This window comes from Diplotaxodon limnothrissa, linkage group LG14, assembly GCF_057381915.1.
Source record: "Diplotaxodon limnothrissa isolate DT_005_m linkage group LG14, D_limnothrissa_male_GT1.1, whole genome shotgun sequence".
Lineage (NCBI taxonomy): Eukaryota > Metazoa > Chordata > Actinopteri > Cichliformes > Cichlidae > Diplotaxodon > Diplotaxodon limnothrissa.
In genome coordinates, this window is record NC_140609.1 from 33,496,074 (window position 1) to 33,520,602 (window position 24,529).

At 37.0% G+C, this 24,529-nt stretch overlaps 1 protein-coding gene across 1 annotated transcript in view; it reads left to right on the top strand.

Annotated features, from left to right (window-relative positions):
* The first annotated feature begins 3,612 nt into the window (after positions 1–3,612).
* Positions 3,613–24,529, top strand: part of LOC146619223 (SR-related and CTD-associated factor 4-like) — a 28,320-nt gene continuing 7,403 nt past the window's right edge. Inside the window, exons 1-16 of the mRNA XM_085370382.1 lie at positions 3,613–3,832; positions 5,482–5,565; positions 6,219–6,263; positions 6,363–6,524; positions 6,641–6,758; positions 7,477–7,610; positions 7,725–7,871; positions 8,190–8,263; positions 9,802–9,889; positions 10,088–10,171; positions 10,312–10,391; positions 12,261–12,430; positions 12,991–13,091; positions 13,186–13,299; positions 13,413–13,569; positions 13,657–13,748. Coding sequence (XP_085226508.1) covers positions 3,803–3,832; positions 5,482–5,565; positions 6,219–6,263; positions 6,363–6,524; positions 6,641–6,758; positions 7,477–7,610; positions 7,725–7,871; positions 8,190–8,263; positions 9,802–9,889; positions 10,088–10,171; positions 10,312–10,391; positions 12,261–12,430; positions 12,991–13,091; positions 13,186–13,299; positions 13,413–13,569; positions 13,657–13,748 — 1,680 coding nt within the window. The 5' untranslated portion in view covers positions 3,613–3,802. The remainder of the gene's footprint in view (positions 3,833–5,481; positions 5,566–6,218; positions 6,264–6,362; positions 6,525–6,640; positions 6,759–7,476; positions 7,611–7,724; positions 7,872–8,189; positions 8,264–9,801; positions 9,890–10,087; positions 10,172–10,311; positions 10,392–12,260; positions 12,431–12,990; positions 13,092–13,185; positions 13,300–13,412; positions 13,570–13,656; positions 13,749–24,529) is intronic.

Here is a 24,529-nt window from a genome sequence, read left to right on the forward strand (position 1 = left end):
TTTGCTGCTTTATTATTCATTTTCAGTCCAGTCCTTGTACCTGATATTTTTATAGGAATATCTTTTGTTAAGCCACCTAATTCTGACCTATGAATCATTCAAGTATAAAGAAAATTCACTTAATGATAAACTAGTGTTGTCTAAACATAACAAACAACTTGACAAAAGACTAATTTTAAATTGTATCTTTAAAAATAATTGGTACTTCTGGTTTTGTGCGTATTAATTGTCCTTATATTGGGAAGTCACAAAGAAGGAAGAGCATGTGGATGGAAGCATAACTTATGTTAAGCTATGCTTTGTTTGCAGGTGGAATTCTTGACATTGTTTCCTTTAGTATAAAACTAAGGACATATGTATCAAAATAAGACATCTAAGATTTTTGTTCATATTTTTATGTAGAGTACTGTCCCAAAGTCTTGGGCCACCCCTACACGTCTTCATATTTTGCTTGCAAGGAATCAGAAATCTAGTAATTTTTAGTCATGTTCATGCAAAACGGGGGGAAAAAAACAACAAATGACGTGACGCAGGACCTGTGAGATGCATTTAAACCTTCAGTTTTGTTCATCTACTGCTCACCAAGACCTTTAGAAATAGTCTCAGTGGAAGGGTTGCTGGCAAGAAGCCATTCTTAAGGAAGGAAAATGAAGTGAAAAGGCTGAGGTGTGACAAGTTACACAAGAACTCCTGAAAATCGGTGGCAAAGGGTCTTATGGTGTGATAAATCCAAATGTAAAATTTTTCATTCAAACCATTGTGGAAATGTACGGAGGAGGTACAACAGTGAGTGTCTATAGCCTTTTTTTTTTTTTTTTTAAGTGGAGGCTCTGTCATGGTTTGGGGCTGCCTTTCAGCCTGTGGTATTTGACATCTTGTCATTAACACAGTAAAGTATTTTTAGAGTTTGATTGGCAACAACTTCATGTAACTTTCCAACTTCACCGTATGTCCCTGTATGTTTACATGCTCCCATTTACCTAGTAAAATGCAAAGAAATGAGAGGTGGCTCAGAACTTTTCCAAAGTACTGTATGTACAAATTTTGAGCAGAAAGTTTTGGGACTAAAATGAAAATGGAAGGAGCAAAGCTGCCTAATATACTCTCGCTGTCCTTGTTCTTATGTACACACACACACAGTGGTTTAAAGCTCAAAGCAGCTGTTATGTAACATTTTTTTAATGGTTAAGGAAGCCTTGAACTTTGCAGTGATCTTGCGAGATGTTAAGAATGATGGTCACTTCTTCTCATTTTAAATTTCATTAGTGCTGTTGCACCTTATCATCACATTTTGAATTTGAGTCCATCCCCTCCGTTTTTCACTATGTTCTCATAAAGATCGAGTCTCTAGTGAATTAGTTGACGTGTGATTCCTGCAAAGACAACAAGACAATTTTAAGTATGAGCAGCCCTTTAGGGATTACGCATATTGAAACGCATATACATGTTTCAGTTAGAAAACGCACTTTAAAGGCATTAAAGGCAATTGACCTTTATACTTACTTTGGTAGGTTTCCACTGCGAGACAGTAGATTCAAAGTGAGAAAAAGACATGCCACAAAGGTAATGACGACTACCCAAAATATTATAACAACGGAATCTGGGAGGAGAATAGAAAATGTGTTATCTTCGTGTAATAAAAGCAAGACAGAACAATTATGTAAAGCGTTAAAATAAACAACTTACATTTATAGTACTTTAACTTTCTCTCATCCACAATCACGGGATCCAGGTAATCATAATAGTATTCATATATAATCCCGCTGGTAGAGTTCTCCATTCCAGCCATCTGAGAGGGAACGTGTTACTGTCTCATTCACAAAAATCAGCTAAAGAAAATAATAGCCATTTACTGCTATTTCTACCATGAATCGTCTTAGAGGAATATCCGTGAAATCCTCACCCGCGTGTGTGTTTAGCGATTCAAGTCCAGCTGTTTCTTCTGTCAGTACTACTCGTTTTGTATTTTAAAGGCTGGATGCAGTTTGCAGGTTTGGTCACAAGGGGGCAACATAAAGCCATTCAAGAAATGCGGCATTCTGGTTCTGCGCTCGATGTTTTTAAGTTCCATGCACTTTATATTTTACCTATAAATGTAATTGCTATAAGACACAGGTGTCGAACTCCAGGCCTCAAGGGCCGGTGTCCTGCAGGTTTTAGATGTGGCCTTGATGCAACACAGCTGATTTAAATGTCTAAATTACCTCCTCAACATGTCTTGAAGTTCTCCAGAGGCCTGGTAATGAACTAATCATTTGATTCAGGTGTGCTGACCCAGGGTGAGATCTAAAACCTGAAGGACACCGGCCCTCGAGGACTGGAGTTTGACACCCCTGCTATAAGAGATTTTGTGGATTTTATTCTTCAGACAACTTTTGATATAATAGAAGAACTTCCTGTTCCATCGGGTGGGGGGCGTGGGGCGCGGGGCGCCAGCAGGAATTAATGGGATCTCATGGAGCTCTAACCCAGCAATTGAATTTTCATTGTGTTTTCAGATACTATACACTTAGAATTTTAGATTCGAATTAGTTTTTGTTTTTTTTAGGGACGTTACAGCATCATGAGTCACTTTACGATATCCGACATTTTAGTTTCAGGCATGAAGCTAGCTGCATTGAATTTGTAACAGCAGCCTCCTCTTTAAACAAACCAGTCCCTTCTTATCAAATCGTGCACTTTTCTGTCGTTGGTTTAATTCAATTCTAATGTCTCGTTATCGAATAGGTGCCATCAAGGAAAGGCATATAGTCGTAAATCCAGAACTCGTCATAAGACTGTAAGAATTAGCAAGACGCTTGATGAGATAAATCGATAAGCAAAAGAAAATTCCCTAAAAGAAAAAAATAGCTCCACGGTGTCTTTTATTTCACACAACATTGATACGGTATTAACCAAAATAAAATGTGTCTCGCTCATTTCAGCCGCTTAACTCCATGTCATGAGCGCCGCCTGCTGTGCTTCGTGCTGAATTACAAACAACTTCTTGATTGGCTCTGGTCTTTATAAAATCATTGGAAATTAAAAAAAAAAAATCAGTATACTAGATGCTATTTTTAACAGTTTGCTAATAAGTACATATAATTCCATCTTTATTTTAGTTATGTTAAAAAATAGGAGCAGACATGCTGAAATATGTAGAGTACACAGGGACTTAAAGAACCCAGCTCTAATAAGTCGTGCTGAACTTATGACACTGGAAATTGTTTGATTGTGGACAGTTGTTCTCGTCTATAAAGGGCACTAGGTATTCACACTGACAGTTTTGGGCACATGGTCGTCATTCCAAAGGTTTGCCCATAAACTGCGACTTATCTAAAGCCGGGCCAAAAGTGCATTACCCCACAAGACAGGTTGTGGGAATTTCACCTGTTACAGTTGTCACTTCTCATCGTCTACTGTGGATTCAGTCATAAATTCCCTATGAACAGTTTAACTCAGAACAATACTCATTTTGCCTTTGCATGATAGGTCCGAAAATCAGTTAATTTTAGTAAAATGCTTCCAAAAGTCATCCAAACGATTTTTGTAGAAACATACGGAGACGCCAAATTTTCCGATAACTGTGAAGGCAGCATTACCTCGTGACATCACAGGCGCTGTCTACAGGGTGGAACCGTTAAGCTAGCAGCAGTTTTTAGCTTAGCTGAGCTTTGGTTAGTCCACGTCGAAAGGAAAATAAAGCTTCCCGATGCTCGTGGTTGTTATGCTATAGTTAGGTGAAGCTGCGCGTGGTTATGGTCAAGGTAAAGTAATCAAATATAAAGACTAGTCAGTTGGCTTTCAACATTAACCAGTCGTTATGGATGCAGTGAACGCCTTCAACATGGAGGTAAAGTTTTTTCATGTTTTACTTAAGTCCCACGAGCCAAAAGCAAATATAATGCCAGAGCTAACGAATGCCAGTTATTTTCTTATTTGACACTTAATATTAGTGGTTATTATTTATTTACCATGGGGACAATGCCAGCTTAGTGTCCAGTTGCAACGTAAACATTGTATCTGCTAAGCATTAGCTTAACTGTAGTTTGATGCTAGTACGTTAATCCTAGACGGCCTTTGAGTAATCATGTAGCTTAATTATTAACTTAGCCCTACTCTACTTTATTTATAAAGATGCACAGGCCATCAATGATTGTTGTAGGGACATACGCCACTTTTGTAGAATTAGTGAAATACAGCTGTCGTTAACACATTAGCCTAAAGGTGTTCGGATATTTACTTTTGCTTCCAACGAGTTAAGCAAGCAAAGCTTTTCATAAAGGCTACTGGATTATTTAATGTTTTGTATACTTGAAGTGTGTTTATTATCGGCTCACTTAAGTAACACTTTTGAGTTGTGTATTCTTTAAATTTGTTGCAGCTTTAGAAAACTCAAGTGGCCGTTTATGTGATGTCTTGCATATTGTTGTGTCAGCGTTGGTTTGTTGGTGAAAATTAAGTATTATACTAAATTAAGTACTATACTAAAGCATAGATATGATTAAAGAGTATTAATAAATAAAATTTAACAATACACAGTCATGTTGGAGTAAACTTTCTGTACAAAAAAGATACTGAACTCTTTACATTAATGTAAAAACTGTAAAAAAGAAAAAAAGATCAGCACAATTTCATAGATGGGAATAATTTTGTAAAATTTTAAAAAGCTACAGACCTGAAGCCAATGTTAGAGAAAGTCTTGTGCTGTCTGTCCAGTAAGTGGTGCAGAGGTTAGTCTACAGAGGATTTAAATATGATCATTTGATTGACTGCTGTGTCAGCACTAACATCACTATCTGCTCAGAAAGTCCTACTGCCAGATTCACTCACACTATGGTCAGGGAAGTGTGAGTCTGGCATTGTCTCTGTGAAAAAGTTATATTACACTCATTGTTGTCTCTGGGTTTTAATCACCTCATCAAGCTTGTATTTATTTTATTGTCCCTGGACCTCACATTTACCATGATGATAGCTTAAGCAGACCTGATATTTCATTCTCTGAGCTCTCCACTTAGATCAAATCCTGTAACCTTGCTGTCACCATGAGGACGACAGTCTTCACTTTGCTCAGTAGAATAACTAGTGTGATCAGCTGGTAAAGATTCTCCATTGTTAACAGTACACTGAGAAGAAACCCCAAAAGTAGATTTGCAAAACTTGACTTGACTAGACTTCCATAAAAGGAAAATCAACTGTATCACTTTATATCCAAATAAATTAAAAAAGCAAATATAAGAGAACTGCTGTAACAAGCTGCCACTTATCACAGCACCAGAGGGGAAAATATAAATTTTCAAACTTTTATTAAAGACTTTTTTTTTTTTTTTTTTTTTTAGTTTTGAGGTTTTCCTGTTACTGAATGGTCTATTTGTTGCTACATTTGATTATTATTTTGTCCTTTTGTTTTATAAAGGACACCACATATCTAGTATAATTGAATGCCAGTTTCTCTTTTAAAATGAACTAATTTTACATTTTTCCTCTTTCATTACCTCTTAGTTGTTCTCCATGATTGACATGAAGCCGCCAATATCCCGTGCTAAAATGATGTCTGTAACAAAATCAGCCATCAAGGCTATCAAGGTAAAGTGAATTTTATTGTTGGATACCATCATGCATAATGAGCAAATATTTAGAAAAAAACCCAAGGTTGTGGTTCTTACACAAAGAAACTTAACAAACAAACACTGTAGGTTTATGTGTATTAACTTTCTGATTTTTATTTTTTTATATTTTTTTTAAACAAAATGCTTCAGTTGTGTGTGGTAATTAATGATAATCATAATATCTTAAGTGTAGAGACTTTATATACACACATGTATATCTCTATTAGTCTATATCTGTGCCTGTGTGTGTGAATAATAATAGTAATAATGATATTAATAAAAACATCAGGCAATCACTATGAGCAAACGGTTTTGTCATAGGTCTGGGGAGGTGAATATTATTATTCCACATATATTTTAAGCATATTGAGTTTTCTACTTTACCCTATCAGAAGTTTTGCTCTTGGCAAAATGAGGTGTCACTTGTTTTGGGTTTTTTTTTGTTTTTGTTTTTGAAGCTTCAGCTGAGAAGAGTAGTTGAAGTGTTTGATGACTCTTTCGACTGATTACAGAAATCATGCAGTAAATGAGAATTTATTTTTTTTAGCACAAAACAGCATGTTTTTATTTGTCTTATGCTACCATTTTGATAGTCATCCTGTGACTGAAATATTTTTTTTGTCTCATTAGCTTTACAAACACGTTGTCCAGATTGTTGAAAAGTTCATTAAGAAGGTATGTATTATTCAGCCGTTTAATCTTTACTATGTTGCCAAGTTTAGATAAAAGTGCATTTTACAGTTGCGGACTGTAATTTCTTTTGTTTCTTTTCAGTGCAAGCCTGAGTTAAAAGTTCCTGGTTTATATGTGGTTGATTCCATTGTTCGCCAATCACGCCATCAGTTTGGTGTTGACAAGGATGTATTTGGTCCAAGATTCTTGAAAAACTTCACAGAGACCTTTCAAAACCTTTATCGCTGCCCAGAGGATGACAAGGTACTTTGTGTTTCAAGTAATTTATATAAGTACAATAAATGCTTTAAAAAGAATCTCATAGATTTTTCTCCCCCCCCCCCCCCCCCCCCCCCCCCCCCCCCCCCCCCCTTTTTCAGACTAAAATTGTCCGTGTCCTTAACCTGTGGCAGAAGAATGGTGTGTTTGACATGGACATCCTTCAGCCTCTAATGGATATGGCAAATGGTGTTATTGCACCTCGCCCTGCTGTGGAAGGTAGTAGAACTGGTAGTGGAACTTTGGGCAGTGTTTTTAACTATCTGAGAGTAAATTATGTTGTAATTAGGGAGGGGGGAATTCCTAAGAATTTAGCGATTCCAGTTCAGTTATCGATATCACTTATCAATTCAATTACTTATTGATTCTCCTTGGGTGCTAATTCTCTCTGTTTTGAGGGTCACCACTATCGCTAAGCAACATTTTAATTAATTGCATGCTTTGTCAAACAACTGTGCACGTTGGAGTCATTTCCCTGCTTTGTGGTGATCATTTTTGGGGTCATTACTCAAAAAAGTAAGTCTGGCTACTGGCCCGAGGTCAGCATTCATTGCCCAGCCCTTTAACATCACTCTTTGTTCTTGGCTAGCTTAACGTTAGCATGTTGTCTGTCTAGGTGGTTTCAGTTGTTTCTGTCTTGTATGCAGTTTACTGTTGAATTTTTGTCTTTTTGAGCAATAAAAATAAAGGTAATGGCCACATCCATGCTACAGACTACACTGCTATTTTCCTCTCCTGGTACTGGAAAAAATAAATTAATAAATCCAAACTGAAATCTGGTGATTGTAGCAGAAGTGCAAGTGTAACCAATATGTGGAACTGTTAGGCAAGCAGAATAACATTCAAAGAAATTAAGCTATTGGGAACCAATTCTCACTTCCTATCCCTAGTATTAATTCATCATGCAGACACAAGCTGTTTTATTGTATCTGAACAGTTCCTACTGAGCCCCAACCAGAGACACGGCCTCCTGTCAGTAATGTTCCAGTCATGCCTACAGTCCCCCAGCTACCCAGTCCTGATGCCTTAGCTGCTGTGGCACAGCTGTTTCAGTCTCCACATGGTCAGGAGGTAAGTAATAATGTGGTTTATGTCCTCCAGCAGTTTAACTAATGTTGTGTTAGGTCTAAATGGCCCCTGTTGTTTTGTTTGTTTGTTTTTTTGTTTTCCTTTTTTTCTTTCTAGTTGCAGAGGATGCTCCAGAACATCCAGCAGGCAGATAAGACCCTAGCAGCCACCACTGAAAACAACATACCAAAACAGCCTCAGATCCCACTGGCCCAGCTCAACGCATACAGTGCACACACTGAAAAGAAAAGCTCATTAGCTGAGGTACTGGCACAGCTCTCATTTACATAATTGTTTAATAAATACAAGCGGTTGGCATTTCAACCAAAGACACAATGGGCCTTGTTTTCCTAAATTCTATACAAAACTTTTTGATGGCTGCAGTCGACTTTGCATATTTGTCCCATTTGTACAGCACCATCTAATCTCACCATGTTATATGGATTTTATTGGTGTGATATAACCTGCTTGTTAGTGTTCATTTCCACTTTTGTTGTTTAATGGTGGTTGGTAAACAGCTTTAGGGTAGACAAAAAGGAGTTGTGTCCCTATCCTCAAAACATTTTGTATATTTTTCTCCAGAAACTTCTTGACCGATTTGACTATGATGATGAACCTGAAGACACAATGGCTACTGAGGGCAACATTCACTCACAGTGAGTTTCTGAAAATGTACTCGTGCTTTTACACATGTGTGTAGGGCTGGGTATCATCACTGATTTCTATAACTGATTAAATTCTGATTTACAAGATCCTGATTCGATTTGATTCAATTCCGTTTTGACTCCGTCAGAAATATTATAATTATAATCATTTATCAGTAAATATCCATATATTTTTATATCCATTTATAAAATCTATGTATAAAAACAAAGCTGACACTTGTGAGACTTCATCAGAGGTGTAAGCATCACAGCAGATGCCTTTGTGTCAAAGTAACTGAGGAAAGTATTAAGGAGATTTTGCTGCCGTAGCTTTTTATAGAAGTTAACCCCCTTAAAAATATTCTTCAGTAGATCAAAAACTGAAGAAAACCATGAACCAACAGATGAACATTACCTGATGCTGCTGAAGTGAAGCAGAGCAAAGTTAGAGGTTTTATTAGAGACATAGCTAAGTGTTTTGTGGTTTGGTACAATTTGTAAAAGTTGAAATTTCTTCGGTATTGAACAGCAGATATTAGGCTTTCTTGTCGGAGGTCATTTTTTGGAAAAACAAAACAAAAACCAGCAGCTGACAGCACTGTACTCAACGGTAGACTGGTGTGTAATATGCAAGCAAATAATGCAGAAAATAGAGATTTCTGATTGGACACTGGCTGAAAGAAATAAGAAGTAAAGTAAGAGCGAATTCATGACAATGCTTATCAAATGTGAAGCGTAGTTTTGATATTCTTTTTCTGCTGGTTCAATGAATTTTAGTTGGAGAGTGACGAAACCTGCAGCTTCAGAATCTGTGAGATGTTGTCTTCAGTACCCGGCATGTCCGCGTACAAGCCGTCGGGTGAATGCTCCGTGCTTTGTGTTGAGATATTTGTGCGGAAATGGTTTAAGCATAGTGGGCTATGTTGCTTGTTTTGACTTAAAAGGTTGTGCTTTATTTGCACATTTTATCACTCCCCTCAACATTATCCACACATGCTATATATCTGTGTATGCATGTGTGACTACAGCACACGGTCTGTGGTTGCATCCTACTGAGTAGCAGAGCCTGAGCGCTGAGAGTAATCTTGTGGTTGACCAGTATTAGCCAAATAGGAAGAGACAAAACACAGTGCATTGCAGTGAATATCAGAAATTGAAAATGAAAGCACTTTTACTTTGATACTTGCTCAAGTGAGTGTGTGAATTAATGGTATAGGGAGGAGCACGCTGACCACACTGTTGTTCAACTAGTGTCCACCAAAACTGTCACTCATAATGCTATAGTTTATACAGCTGAAGTTGCCCATTACTCTTGTAAATTAAAATGTACTTGTGCACCACTGAATCAGAGCACACAACACAAAAGTTAAAACTAAAAATCCCATGTTGACTGTAGATGTTTTTGATCATGTTATTGACTGGTTTATGTGTTATGTGTAAGTGTCTGTAGTCAAAAAATGCCTATGATCACAGTTAGGTTAAGTGTTGTTTTACTTTAGTACATTTACCACATGTGTTTGTAATATGGAGTGTGTATTTTGTCATAACAGACCTGAAAATGTGATGAACCAGTTTCTTGGTCTGGGGCCCAACACAGATATTAATCAGCGTATGATGAGTCAGACTGAGGATATAAAGGTACCCGTCTATAACAGTTTTATATGATTACTTTTCTGCCTCTCAGACGTTTTCTCTTCATATTCTTGCAAATATATCAAATTGCTTTTTTTTCCCCCTCTGTCATGCTAAACAAAATTTTTTGTTTGGTGATTTTTATTTTTAAGATTTATTTTTTTTAACACTTCCTTTTCTGGGGCTGTCTCTTTGTCGATCCAGCACAGTGGTGGAATGAGTCAAACTGAGCATCATATGATTCCAGATGGATATCAGTCCACAAATGAGGTTTACTCTCGATCCCAGGTAAGCATTTGTCTTGAACGTAAACTTTTTGTTTCACACGTACTTTGTCATAGTTAGTGGTAGGAACATTTCTATTTTGGCCTATGCTATGAACTGTGGAAAATAAACAAAAAACCTGTCTTGTTGTCATTCTCCTAAAGGGAAGTTCAAGAGAAGATTTATCTATGAGGCGGGAAGGCAGGCACAGAGGCCATGGGAGAAGATCCAGATCTGGTTCCAGGTAGGTTTGGGCGATATGGCCTAAAATCCATATCGCGGTATAATTTGAAGCATGTGCGGTAACGATATATATCTCGATATATTCTTTTCTTCTGTATAACGTATTTTACACGCAGAAATCTGTCAAAAATGTTTTCGTACGACTTTGGTAAGCTACGAAGTCGCACTGCTTGATGGATTGTCGGAGCATTACGGCTGCCATAGTCAGGAGCCTCGCGGAGTAATCTGGGTCCAAAACGCCGTCTGCTTCAGGTCCCAAAGTCAAACGAACACTGCAGCATCACTGAGAGTTAAAAGCTGTCTAAACTCTTCATCTTTAATAAAATGATCAGCGCTGCTGCTTTACCAAGTGTAACAATTAAGTTTAACATCCTGGCATCCATGAAAACAGAATTTATTAAATTCAACAGAGTTAGAAGTTATCAGGAAGTTAGTTTCCACCTAAACATGATATACAATGTTCTGACCGAGAGATTTCTGAAAAAATTCAAACGTACAGCTCTGCTATCACTTCCAACATATATGAAGACAGAAAACTAAACAGCAATGGCTTCTGTAGGGTTACTGAAGTTGGACTAGCTGGTATATACTGATGTCCTACGTGATCGCTAGCAAAACAACTATGTTAGCATGACATTAGCACAGTGAAGCTAACCTTTTTCCACTCGATAAAAGTTAACATGAGGGTTTCTGGTGGCTAAGGACAAATGCAATCACATGGCAGGATGCTATAAACGGACCAAACTTCAGTTAGGAGAACAACTGAGATAATCCATCCACAATACGAGGTTAGTCTCTAATATACTGCAACAACATGGGAATAGAGCAGCTGCAAGAGAATTCAGCATTAATGAATCAATGGTATGGAAGTGGAGGTAGCGCAGTTTTTGGCTTTCCCCATATTCCAAAACTGATTCGCCTCTTCACTTTTACTGTCGCCTGGCATAATTTGCAACCGCTGCAATGCTTTCGACCAAAAGAGGCGCAGCTTGATGCCACCATCAACATGCGGTATGGTCAAAATCTCTACCGTTGGCCAAATTTATATCGTTTCTACCATATACCGTTTATACCGCCCACCCCTAGTTCCAGGTAACCACTTTGCTCATCAGTTAAAATTGTGCAAATTGATTTTTGAGAGTTGTGTATTTCAGTGTTCATAGAGTGACACAAGAATAAAGCCCTAAAACTGAAAGGTTGTGTTTTTATGCTGCGGGTGCCCTCATTTCAAAGTCAGTGAATTTATTTGCCTAATTTTTCCGGTCAATGCCAAGGTTTAGACAAAAATATTTGGGGTGAAGTAGAAGAAAGAATTTTCTCTTGGCTACCTCTGAATAGTTTTTCTCATTCCTTGAAAAAAATGCTACATCTTGTGTCAAAATATAATTGTGTTTGGGTCAGAGTCCATAGAATACTCCAAATCTGTCTTGTTTTACATGTATACGAGTCATGATTCATGAGACAGTGGTTTATATAGCCTAACATCAGTATTTTACATCCAAAGCCATAGACTGTTATTTTTGGAGATGGTGAGAAAGCCTATGGAAAAGTCTTTTTGTGTAGGAAACAAGGTCAATACTAACTTTAGGCTATCCCTGCCAAAATCAGAAAGCCATTGCTGTATTACTCCTTTAAACATGTGTTACAGTTACCAAAATTCTAAATAAATGTAAATATTTTTCATATTATAGTGGACCAGGAAAGTATTTAATAACCTCAATGCATTATTGAGCACAAATTACAAGCAGTGAAGTCCCAAAACACTCTGGTCATCTTGTCATTTCTTTCCATCTGAAAAGAGTTGTTTTCGCCTGGGGAATTGGATTATTTTTGAAACAGTGTTCACTGGTTTTATTCTTTTGTATTTCAGATCTCCAAGGAGAAGAAGATCAAGATCTTCATCTCGCTCAAGAAGGTCAAGGCGTTCCCTCTCCCGAGAACAGCGCTGGAGATCTCATTCTCAGGATAGGAGTGAAAGAGAGAAGGACAGAGAGCGCAGACAAAAAGGTCTTTCCAGCATAAAGAGTCAGACGCTCAGTGGTATGTACTCAAACCAATAAACACGACTAAATGTCACAGATGATGGCGTGCATAAAGCTCCAGGAATCACTACTCAGTTTCACTTGCAGCTACTGTATCAACTTGTCTAAACCAGAAGAGAGAAGCCGATTTAATTTAAGAGATTCAAATGTGCAGTATCTTTAAACTCCATAAAGCTTTATATTCACTGCAGACAAAGTGAAAGTTTAAGGTGACATTTTGATTATTTTATGTGAGCTCAGTGGGATATTTTTTTTACTTATTCATTTATTTTGGTGAAGTGTATTTTGTAATGGGGATTATTTTCTTGTACATCAGAACACCTAATGAACTTCTTTATATAGTAGTAGTCTATAGTAGTGGTTTACTAGGGTATGTATTGTAATTTTCTTAGAATAATTTCTTTTGTATAAATTCATCTTTACAAAATCTGTGGCTTCAGGAGTCATGAGTTATATAAGTCAATACATTTTAGAGCTAAGTGTGAACTCTTGCTTAAAAAAAAAATCTAAAAGCCTGGATCTTTAATGTAATTAGTTATTCTGTCTTTTTGCTTATAGTTTGCAGTACTACACTTTGGGTTGGACAGTTAGACAAGAAAACCCAGCAGTCTGATGTAATGTCTCTTTTGGAAGAGTTTGGGCAGATTGAGTCCATCAATGTAAGTTTGGACAATTCATGTCAGAGATGCTTATAAACATTATTGATTTACTCAAGCTTCAATGATCTTAATGCATTTCACCTTTTGTGTCCAGATGATTCCTCCAAGGGGTTGTGCCTATATTGTTATGGTTCACAGGCAAGATGCCTACACAGCCTTGAACAAACTCAGTAGGGGGTCATACAAAGTCAATCAGAAACCAGTTAAGGTATGCAATGTTTTTAATTTCCATTTGTGTATTAGTTTTGTAGTAGGTTTTTTTTTTTTTTGTTGTTAGTGTTATTTGATAACTTTATTATACCAAACATCATTCTTCCCTAGATTGCTTGGGCCTTGAATAAAGGTATAAAACCTGCTCACAAAAAGTTCTGGGATGTGGAGCGAGGAGTTACCTACATCCCCTGGAATAAAGTCAAAGTTGAGGAGTTGCAGAGCTATTGCGAAGGTGGTATGCTGGATGTAGAAACACTAAATCCAGGTAAACAATTAGCCATTATTTGAGTTTCAGCAAAATTCACCTGCTGCAAGAATATACAAACTTTGTACTTTTTTTGTTTGTTTGCAGAGTGGAATATTACCAAAGACATCAACAATCAGGCAGCTGTTAATGGAGTGTTGGAAAGTGTACCAGATGGAATCGTCTCTGCTCATGTTCAGGTAATGCTAATTGCAGTCCTTAAACACCTTTTAATACTACAAGTGTTCTTTTTATGGGTTTAATGGTCTTAAAGAAAGACTTAACAATCTTTCTTGTGAAAGCTGTAAAGCTAATAAATTTTTGTTGAACAATGAGTAGTGGAGCCTATCTGAATCATCCTCTTTGTCGTCTTTTAAAAAGTCACATCACTGCGTTGAAGATTTAATAAATTATTTAAGAGAAGGCAGAATATTAAAGAAACATGTTTCACATTTCTTTCATTTCTAAGTTCTGCTCAGTGTGTTAAAGCATTTATAATGACTTTCACCATGAGAATGGGATACAGCTGGCTGGGTGGAGTTGTGTAATGCAACCAGCTGATGTTGGGAGAATGCAGACATCATCGCTGCCCCTGCTACTGCACACAGGTGTAAGAGGAAGGAGGAAATGGAAAAAATATGAAATGAAAACATTTGTTAAAATATCAAAAAGATGAGAGAAAAAACTAAGAATTAGTATGTTGCTGTGCATTGCTACATTGTGTGTAGGTCAAAACATACTTTTTTAAGGAGCACTTAAAGATCTTTAGGGGTGTGATTAAAAATGTATGAGATGTTTTTCTTAAATGACCAGATTGAGGACAATTTCGGTTGTTTGATCGTTTGGCAGCACAAGGGAGACCAAGAACCAGCTGGCATTGAAAACTGGTTTAGAAAACACTGGCTGTGTCCTTCAGGTTTACTGTAGTGTTGTGGTGTAGCAAATATACAATAACAATACACAACACAAGATAATTACCTTCCAGTGGTGATTGTGTCTATGTGCAGAATGTAAAGTGCAGTTTTTGAGCACTTCAGGAATGTAAATGGTGAGGAAATAGACAGTGAAAGCAAAATATGTACAACATAAACATGCTGGAGTACATCACAGACTTGTGCTTATTTCTGGTAAAATCACAACTGGTGGGCTGAAGGTCAGATGGTACCATGCACAAATACCAGGGAAAAAGTGCTTATCAGCTTTGTTCTCAGTGGTGAGACTGCTACTCTGGCATACATTTTGCCAATAACCTGTAAAGGAAATAAATGTAAATGCAACTTGTTAGTTGTGTTTAAAAGAAATTTGTAGTAAGCTTACACTTTAGCCCTTGTTTTAAATCTGCATGCACAAAGTTGAGCTTCGAGAAGGGAATAAACATTATCATGTGTTTATGCTTCAGGCATCTGCATCCTACAGTTACCATGGTTTTTACTCTTTTTTTTATATGCACAGTTTTGTTTCATGAAGGTGAAAAAGCAGTGTAATGTGTTTATGCTTGAGTTATGCTTCAGGCCTCTGTAAGCTTTAGTTACCATTTTGATTCTTATGCAAAACGTTTTTTGTCAAGTTATCCATAGATACTTTAGAACAGCGGTCCCCAACCCCCGGGCCATGAACTGGTACCGGTCCGTGAGTCGTTAGGTACTGGGCCGTGGGAGTTGAGGCGCGGGTGTGAAATTTATGGTTTTTATCGGTTTTTATCTTTTTTTTTTTTTTTATCGTTAACTCGGTTTCCCTGGGTCTTTTCACGTGTGTTATGAATAAATCCTGTTTTGTATTGTTTTTTTTATACTGGTACTGGTTTTATTTTGTTGTCTTTATCCCCGACACCTTACGTGAAAATATTGTCGGACATAAACAGGTCCATGGCACAAAAAAGGTTGGGGACCGCTGCTTTAGTCTCCAAACTGGCCTTTTTTTGGGAACGTCAAAGCCATACCCATAAAAATACAATTTGATAATTCTACAAAATAAGTTACAACTGGCACACATAACAGATCTATTCATTTGGTGGCATATAATTTAAAAACATAAATGCAGGGAGAAAACTGTTATAATAGCATTTTTAGTGATTATTACCTTTACCATATTATTACCTTTGCCAAAATCATTTCACTGGGAACCACTTGGTTTCTCTGCTGAGAGAGAGCAGGGCCAGCTACCTTCAGCCCACAGTAAAGTTTACAAGAATGCAGCGGTTTTTCTGCATAGGGACTTTATTTTAGCTTGCACTAGTCATATTAGTTTAACATGTGCGCTGTGGCTGTATAAAACATACCAGTATGGAAGGGAGGAGTCAAAAAGATCACTTATGTATATGTTCATTATTGTTGAGCAGGTTTTCTGATAAGTAATATAAGTTTGTTTTTGGCTCTAGAAAAACTTTAAAATAACATTTGTTCTCTGCAGTCTGTGGGTGAGACAGAAGTTATATCTTTGATAACTGCGTCATTGTCACTGTGGTTGTGTTACACATGTGTTGATCAGACAGAATTAAGCTTCTTAGGTTAAATTTGTAAATACAAACCACTTAAATACAAACTACTCACCTTCATGCTTCTGAATGCATTTTATCATTTATACACATCTATCCTTTGTTTAATTGTAGGCTTTTGCAAAACATGGTGGTCTCAATAAAGGATCTCTTTCCTGTCTAAATAGGACAGGACAAAAACACAGTTATTGCAGGTTAACATGCACTCATGAAAACTAATTATACATATTGTCAAAGGACTACAATGTTCAGGATGACTGAGAACCTTCGCAGACATAATTATACATATTAGTTTTCCATGTTTGTGAATAATTCCCCTGAAAGCCAACACATTGATCCATATTGCAGTTAAAAGGGGAGCTGTTCTGTTTGTTTACCCCTGCAACTGTAAGTGTTTGTTAAAACGGACTAATCTAAAGCCATTGTCGCACACAGAGGATGTATTTGAGCTTTTATAGGCATTACTTCCTGTAGCTGTGTGAGAATGAACAGATCCAACGTGGTCAAATCAGACCAAACGCTCTTTTATGTGTTACGTTCTTAATATAAGACCCTATTGTGACCATGTGAGAATATAGCAAGGTCTATTCTATATAGTTTAAATTCATAAGTAACCTGTGGATGACCCACCTCCTGCATGTTCTGCTCAGGTAGTCTTTGCCTAAACCAGACTGATCACTACAGTTAGTGAGAATGCTTTTACCATTTTTCACTAGGTATCCTACACATAGGGAAAGGGCAGCTGTAGGTACCAGCATGTTGTCAGGGTAGGAATATATTATAATCTTGTATAGTCAAAGAATACATGTTAAACTTTCATGGGAAGGGGAATAGTTTGAGGCATAATCAGTAGAGATCATAATACTGACCTTTGGCAGTCTTACTAAAGAAATTCTCGTATTTCTGTTTTAAATGAATTTCAGACTATTTACTCTCTGCATCCAAAAAATCTGCATGTCCACAATTCAGATAGGCTCCTCTACTGGTAGGCCTTACATTCAGCAGTGCTTATCTTAAATTCTTCTTTCTGTCTTGAAATATGCTTGCACCTTAACTCAATAATCTTGTACTGTATCATATAACTTATTCCAATAAAATGGGAATCATACAATCTTTTAATTATTGTGGTGTGTGTAGAGGGAAATATTCCTGTTATCCTTTCTCTGTTTCAGTATTCAAGCTGTGCTTTTCAGAATGTGTGCTGGGCAAATTTATTAGTAATTGTGTAACTTTTACTTATTACAAAAATCACGAGTTAATCATTGATCAGTGCTTGAATTACAAAAATATATGAAAAATATGGGTTGGAGTGGGTGTGAATTTTAACATATAACCAAGTAAAAAAAAAAAAAGTAAATAGTTTTCATGAAAGTATAGACAATAATATAAAAGAGTGAGTCTCACGTTTAATCACGATTTTTTATTATTTTTTTTTAATAAACCTAAAAGTAACATTTAAGTCCTCCTGACTCTAAGAACCTAAAGCTACAAGCTAAAATAGGCTTTCTAGCACCTCACTTGGAAGAAAAGTTCGAATTGACTATGCGTGACTGTTGGCTGCTGGTGGGACTTAAAGTCCAAGTGGGAAGAGGAATATCAAAGTGGGAGACAAGGTAAGCCGACAGCAACTGTAGCAAACTGGCCAATTTTTGAGTATTGGAAACATGATTTTGTTTGTTTGTTCATTTCTTTGTTTTTACGCTATTACCCAATTCTTCAAGATCTTGATCTTAACGGAGTTAGTCTCACCCCACATACAGTCAAATAACATTAACCTCTAAGAATTTATCTTTGAGGAGCAGCTGAACTTATTTTAATAATACAGCAGGTTTGAGGGTCACATATAACTCCAACTAAATCTCTGCTGGACTTGGAACATGGATCAATTATGAAAGGGAAAAACTCCTTAATGCCTACCAACAATAAAACCATTTCTCTTAGTCTGGTTAGGTGGGTAGGTATGAATTAATCACAGGTTTCTTGTATGAAACTATCTGTTTTGATAGTGTTGTCTTTGCCCATTTCCTACTGAAACAACTGTTTTTATGCCATCCTCTGACTGATGCTGAATGATGACTGACTGTCCTCACCACCAGATTATATTAATAAAGGCTATTTGCTTGATGGCCAGATGTCAAGCTGTCTTGCAAGTAGTCATTGCAGTAGTTTGCACGCTGAACCACATTATGCCAAAGGATATAAAATGGATGCAGAGAAAAATTTCAGTCAGTGAAGGAACTTGACAGACCATGTTGGTCGTTTTGACAGACCGTGATACCTACAGGTATCACCATTTAATCCTTCTCAAGGCGATAATAAAAAATAATCCAAACATGCCTTAAAGTCACTTAAATGCTTTACAACTATACCTTTGTTACATTCAATGTATGCAAATTTGTGACTATACAAATTTGACCCTGCTTTTCCCTCATCCATTTGCATGTAGCCTCTCACTTTCTTGCTGCATCTCCAATAGAAAACGCCGGCCCACACTCTGGTCCGTACTTTGTTTTTGTTCAATTAGAGAGAGCGGTCTCGAAAACTGACCAGTCAGGTCTTTTAACCAGTTTTTCTTCACCTCCACTTGATGCGTTTCTGATGTGAACAGGCACATGAGATGAGCACAGTAAACACATAAATGTTGAAACAGAAAAGAACAAAATTTCACACTGAGATGAAGTGAATGCTTATAAACCACATGAGTCTTTTTCTGGACTTCTTCATTAAACAAATGATTTGCTGCTAGTGTTGTTTAAAATAGTTGTGGTCACTAGCCTTGAGAAGTTATACCCACCGCACTAGTTGGGGGATTAGTTTATGTATGTGATCTTTAAATGCTGTCATTACTAATCCTGCAGCATCTGCAGAATACTGCAGCAAAAATACTCATGTTGTTGACTACTTGTTTCGCTAATGACATCTTCCCTCTGCCTGAACTGTAAGATCATACAAAAATATTTTACCAACTTATTATTTCTTTGAAGTTCTGTGGCAATAATCCTGCACGTCGAAATAATGTCCATCCAAAGTCTGTTTGAATGGCTTTTGGGAAAGTTTCACTTTGGATGATATACATGGCAACCATGTGAGTCATGTAGACCTGAAGTGATTTTGTCTTTTGGAGTTAACCTCTTTATATAAATGTTTGGTCTTCCTCTGTGCTCTGCTTGGGAAAGTCAGAAGAAGTTGTGATTATTGCAGGAGTATACAAACCACATGTTTTGAATACTGAGTACAAACTGAAGAAACCTTTTCAGAAAAAAACTTCTGTTAAAAAAGAAACTGCATTCCGTAACATCATCCGACTAAAATAACTGAGTATCTGAGGAAAAAATACTGACAAAATACTAGAAACTTATACAAAATACCGATTGTTTCCTATGTATGTAATACCTCTCAGCATTGATGTCTTGACATTGTCTTGACATGAGTACATCACAGGATGCACCGGCAATCTTTTTTTCATACACTGATAGACTTCAGCTGTCCAGAGAAGCTGCAGTTTTACAGTTTTCTCCTTGGATCGGCACATCCCAGCTACGTTTACTGGCTCTTCCGTCTGTACATCATGTCACCTGGGAGGTATGAGCGTCAAATGATGTCAAATAACATGAAGCAGTAAGTGTTGACTGACTCTGTGGAGTTTTGATGTCAGCCAACATCAAGAGCAGCAGCAGCAGGAGAGAAGTGGTCGAGGAAGAGACATTGGAAAGGAGGACACAGAGCTAAACAGTGCCAGGTAGAAAATGTATGCACCAAACATGCAATTGAATCAAAGATTGACATGCTCAACACAGTGTGGTTGGCTTGTCAGCAAATCATTCCAGCTTCTGCATCTTATTAATGAGGAAACAAGCCTTGGAGCTCGTGGCTTGTGTCATTTTCAGCCTTTACACTTTTGTCACTTCACAGAAGTTTGATGGACCGAGCTTTGTTGGGGAAAAAAATCTGTAGAAGTAGAAGAAATATTTTGCATCATAACACCCTGTGAATGTTCTGTTTTTTTCTTTTAAAGGTTAAAGTCCTCTGCTCTGCTTAATGGCAAATATTACTATTGTTTTAAGCAGAGTGTCTCAATAGAAGCCCAAAAAATTCAAACCAACTCACATAAACATGTTGATTAATTACTACTTATTTTTAATCATCAGTTATAGCTCTCATAATGCATTATTCACTATTGACAAATAACCATAGAATATTTAAAAAACAGACATTCTTACGCAATGTTTCACAGACATTATAAAAGATGTTTCTTTTATTACATTTGGAAAAGGCAAAAACTATAAAGACCAAAACTGTTCTTACTCTGGTAAAGACGCATCAAAATGATGAAAATACCTAAAGTAACAAGAAACAATCAGTTAACTCATAGGTCATCCAGGCTGTTGACACAGTTTAACTTCTGTTATAGTGTGGCAATCCACGGGCAACAAAAACATTTTAACAGCACAAAGTGAACAGCATTTTTATGTAAATTACCTTAAACTTCTATATGGTATTGTTTTCATTTTTCTGAGTAACCTTTTTCTACAACTTGCCATGACCATTAAGGATATGTTATCTGGGGTGGGGGGTGTTTTGTGTAGTAGTTAACACATTAACCTTACACGTGAAGGGAGGAGACCAAAACCTAGCCTCAGGGGATAACAAGCTAGTGTACTTCTTGGGTTGGGCCCAAGCTCCAAAAAATAGAGTAATAGGGTTGTGTCAGGAAGGGCAACCTGCGTGAAATGTGTCCCACATTAAACTTGGGGTTTCATCTGATTTCACAAATTCTTGAGGAAAAAAGAAAGTAGCTGAATGTACATGTATTTATTTAATTTTATTTATTTAGTATTAAACATGTTTTTTGTTTGTTAAAAAAACAGGTCTTTTAAAATTTCATATATCTCTTTTTAGGGATCCAACTATGTGTGTTCAAAGTTCATTTCCATTCTAAAATATTAAACTGATTAAAATGCACAGTATTTAGAGGCATGCATTTCAGGTTCTGCTAGTTCAGCATTCATTAACTTGTGTTATGAAAAATATATGCAGTGTTGTTTCAGTCATATTGAAATGAGGTGAAATTTCAAGAAAAGAGGGGATTCTTCGGTTACATCGAGTAATACAAGAATGATCTAGATCCATGTTTGAAGAACATCAGGCTCACATGAGTCTCCACAAAGGTAAGGGTCATAACAATTATTTTTGGATGTGCTTCGCACCCTGATGATGCCATGGGATTGTTGGAAGATGATGGAAATTTTCATCATAATAAAATGGCTCTTTGAATATTTGTCCTTAAAAAAGAGAAGAATCCTAAATTGTCGGTTCTTAAGTTCCGTTTATTGTAGGTTATCTCGCTACTGTCTTTTCACAAGTCTTCTAAGTAGCACAATAGGCAAAGACCAAATGAATTATTTTGATTGAAAGCATTGAGTTGACACTCATCAAGGATCAGAGCTTGATCAAACAGCTTATGCCTGGCTCCGTGCCTCATGGGGCTTCCTCTGTGGGAATAGCCTGCAGGAAACATGAAGCAGTTGTTATACTCTGCTGATGGAGTGAAACACCAGGGTAAGAGCAGACCATTATGTTGCTACCCAGTTATAACTTATCAAGTCTGTTTTTTCCATGCCAATAGCCATATGTTTTGTTTTTTTTGGGGGGGGGGGTCTTTTCAACAATACACTTTTTTTCTTTGTATATATTGTACTGAAATGAAAGAAATCTTGAGGGGGAAATGAAACTAGACATTTTAAAAAAGTTTTTTTTACGTTTGGCTAGTGCAGAATTCACATGACTTAATAGATTAATTTGATCAGCTCTTATCAGTAAATTTCATCATCTGCCAAAGGCTGATAGCTGTGTCCGGAAGGCTAACACATACTTTCTAGACAAACGTGCTGGGCCACCTGAATATTACAACTATTGGAGCTGGAACACCATAACTCGAAACTCCCAGCACACAGTGTTAGTACTGATATTCATGCCACGTGAGGTTTAAAATTGGAGTCATTGAGTCAGCAACAAGTCAACTGTTGGTGATTTTTACACACTATGCGGCTCAAACCCATGGTAACCCCATCTGAATTTTGTGGCTTAATTGCTGTGGTTCATAAATGTTTCCATTTTACAGTGAAACCACTTACAGTTGATGGTGAAATATCTGGGAAGGGCCCCTATGACAGTACCATGCTTGAGTTCCACAAACTCTTTTAAACGGCCCATTCTTTCACAAATGTTTGTAAAGGCAAACTGCATGGCTGCATGCTTGATTTTATACTATGGCAATTGGACTAATTTCAAAGATTTAAGAGACGTGACAGAAAATTTTGAACATATAGTGTATTGGTCACAGCAGCAGGGAGTTAAATTATACATTCCTGCCCCAGGTAGTTATTTGTAAAAATTTAAGAAAAGGTAGATGTGGCAATGTTGGAAAAACTTACTATACTCTTGCCCCCTTCAGTGCCTTGACCATTTAAACTTCAGACTTCAGTGTGGAAAAATCCTCCCTTTGGTTCCCTCCAATGGCAGTATCAAACTATGCAGTATTGCAGACAGAAATGTACACCACTGTGGAGTCTCAATTTGGCTTTTCAGTAAAATTATAAGTATTAAACCCTGGTGACTGCTGTCCAGATTAAATGTAGCTTTTTTTCAGCATTCCTTTGTCTTGCCTGAAGAAACAAATCAGCTTTTTACCTAAGATTAAAACTGCTAATCTTAAATCAAGTGATGGTAGTTTAGGCTGAATGTAGAATGGGTATGTCCTTCATCGGCGGGCCACAAGGTGTATGCGAACAATGTTACATTTCCTACACGCTGTGACTTCAGATAAATGCTTACATTGTTAAAAAGTTGTGAATGATTTGGAATTACTGGGATATAAACTCAATTATTTATTAAATTATTTATAAAATGTGATCTGACATCCAAACTCTCAACACAGAAGCTCTTTTTTTTAAAGTTATTTTTTTCCTAAACACTCTTAGTCCAGATTTGGAAAACGTAAGTGAACTCTTCACTTAGTCAGAATTATTTTGGCTCACAGCCTCCATCAGACACAGTGTGTACATTGGTAAGAAGAATTTTTGTTTCCTTACAATCTACAAAACTTAGTGTTCATCAGTATTTCTGTGTGTTTCAGTGGCTCCCACTGCATCCATGCCCTGTAGCACAGCAGCCCCATGCCATTCATCATGTTTCGCAGTTGAAATGAGGCTATGAAGTAGATGTGTGGGCTTCCCCCCCCCCTCTAAACCTGTATCCAGAAAGCTGGAAATTCTTCTCAGCTACCTACAGAAAAATATTATTAATACCTACCGTCATCTGTTATATATCATTATCTGGAAAGTGTGAATGCTGCTCTTGGTGAGATTTTTGCAGGCCACCCACTGTGCCTTTATTTATAGGGAGGGACTACAACCTACACTTCTCCCATTTTAAGTGTCTTTTGGAGAAGTTGGCAGCATAGGTATTGAAATAATTTTTTTCAGCCTGCAATTTGAATTATTATTTAGTATGCTCAGTAAAGATATGAGAAGTACAACTGTGGTTACTAATTTACTGTTACTTTTAGTTATTAGTTTAGTCAGATTCTTTTTCAATAATTGTGATTAGGCTCAAGATCAGATCACATTTCATGAGTAATCAATGGAGATATTACAATATTCCAAATGCTTTGCATGCTTTTTGTTGTCAATGTACATCATACAACCGACATGTGGAAACTGTGGGTGCTGCAACGTGCAGTTAATATGAAAGTGGTTAGAACTGCATTTCCTCAAGTGGCCACTTGAGGTTGGTTCAAGCAGTGAGTCAGTCCCCATAGACTTTCATGTTTAAATGGCCAACTTTAAAAATAAGTTTACAGTAAGGTACTGGTCCGTCCTGGTAGCTAAACTACACCTACATAAAACTGTACAGATGGCATTATTTTTATTAGTTATCTGTTTATACTTGTGTAGCTGTGGCTAGCAGCTATCTGCCAAGCTTAATCTCTTCTCAATTGAATCACAGAGTTCTCAACCATGTATGCTATCTGACAAATATTACTGCTGGCTGTTTAGCCAGATGGACAGCAACCTGTTTGTGCTTCAGTCTTTGTTATTGAAATTGTAGTATTTTCTGTTTGGTACTAATCAGAGTGTGTGCACGATACATGGATCCACCTTGCTAACCTCTTCTGTGACTTCTGGCTACAGATACCCTCATGAATTTATGAACATTAAGACTTTAAAACAGGGATACGGTGATATGGTGGCCACATATCTTTTAATAATATATCTAAATTTTAAAAAAGACACGTGCATGTGTAGTTGTCTCCAAATGTAATTCATAGTGGTGGCATTATGAAAATCATTAAATATGTGACGAATGATTAATTGGCAACTCCTGTGAGTTACTGACGACATTCATGACATATTTAAGATTTACATCTAAAGAAGATTGTTTTAACGAGTGCACATCAGAGGTTACAACTTAACTTTTAACACATGA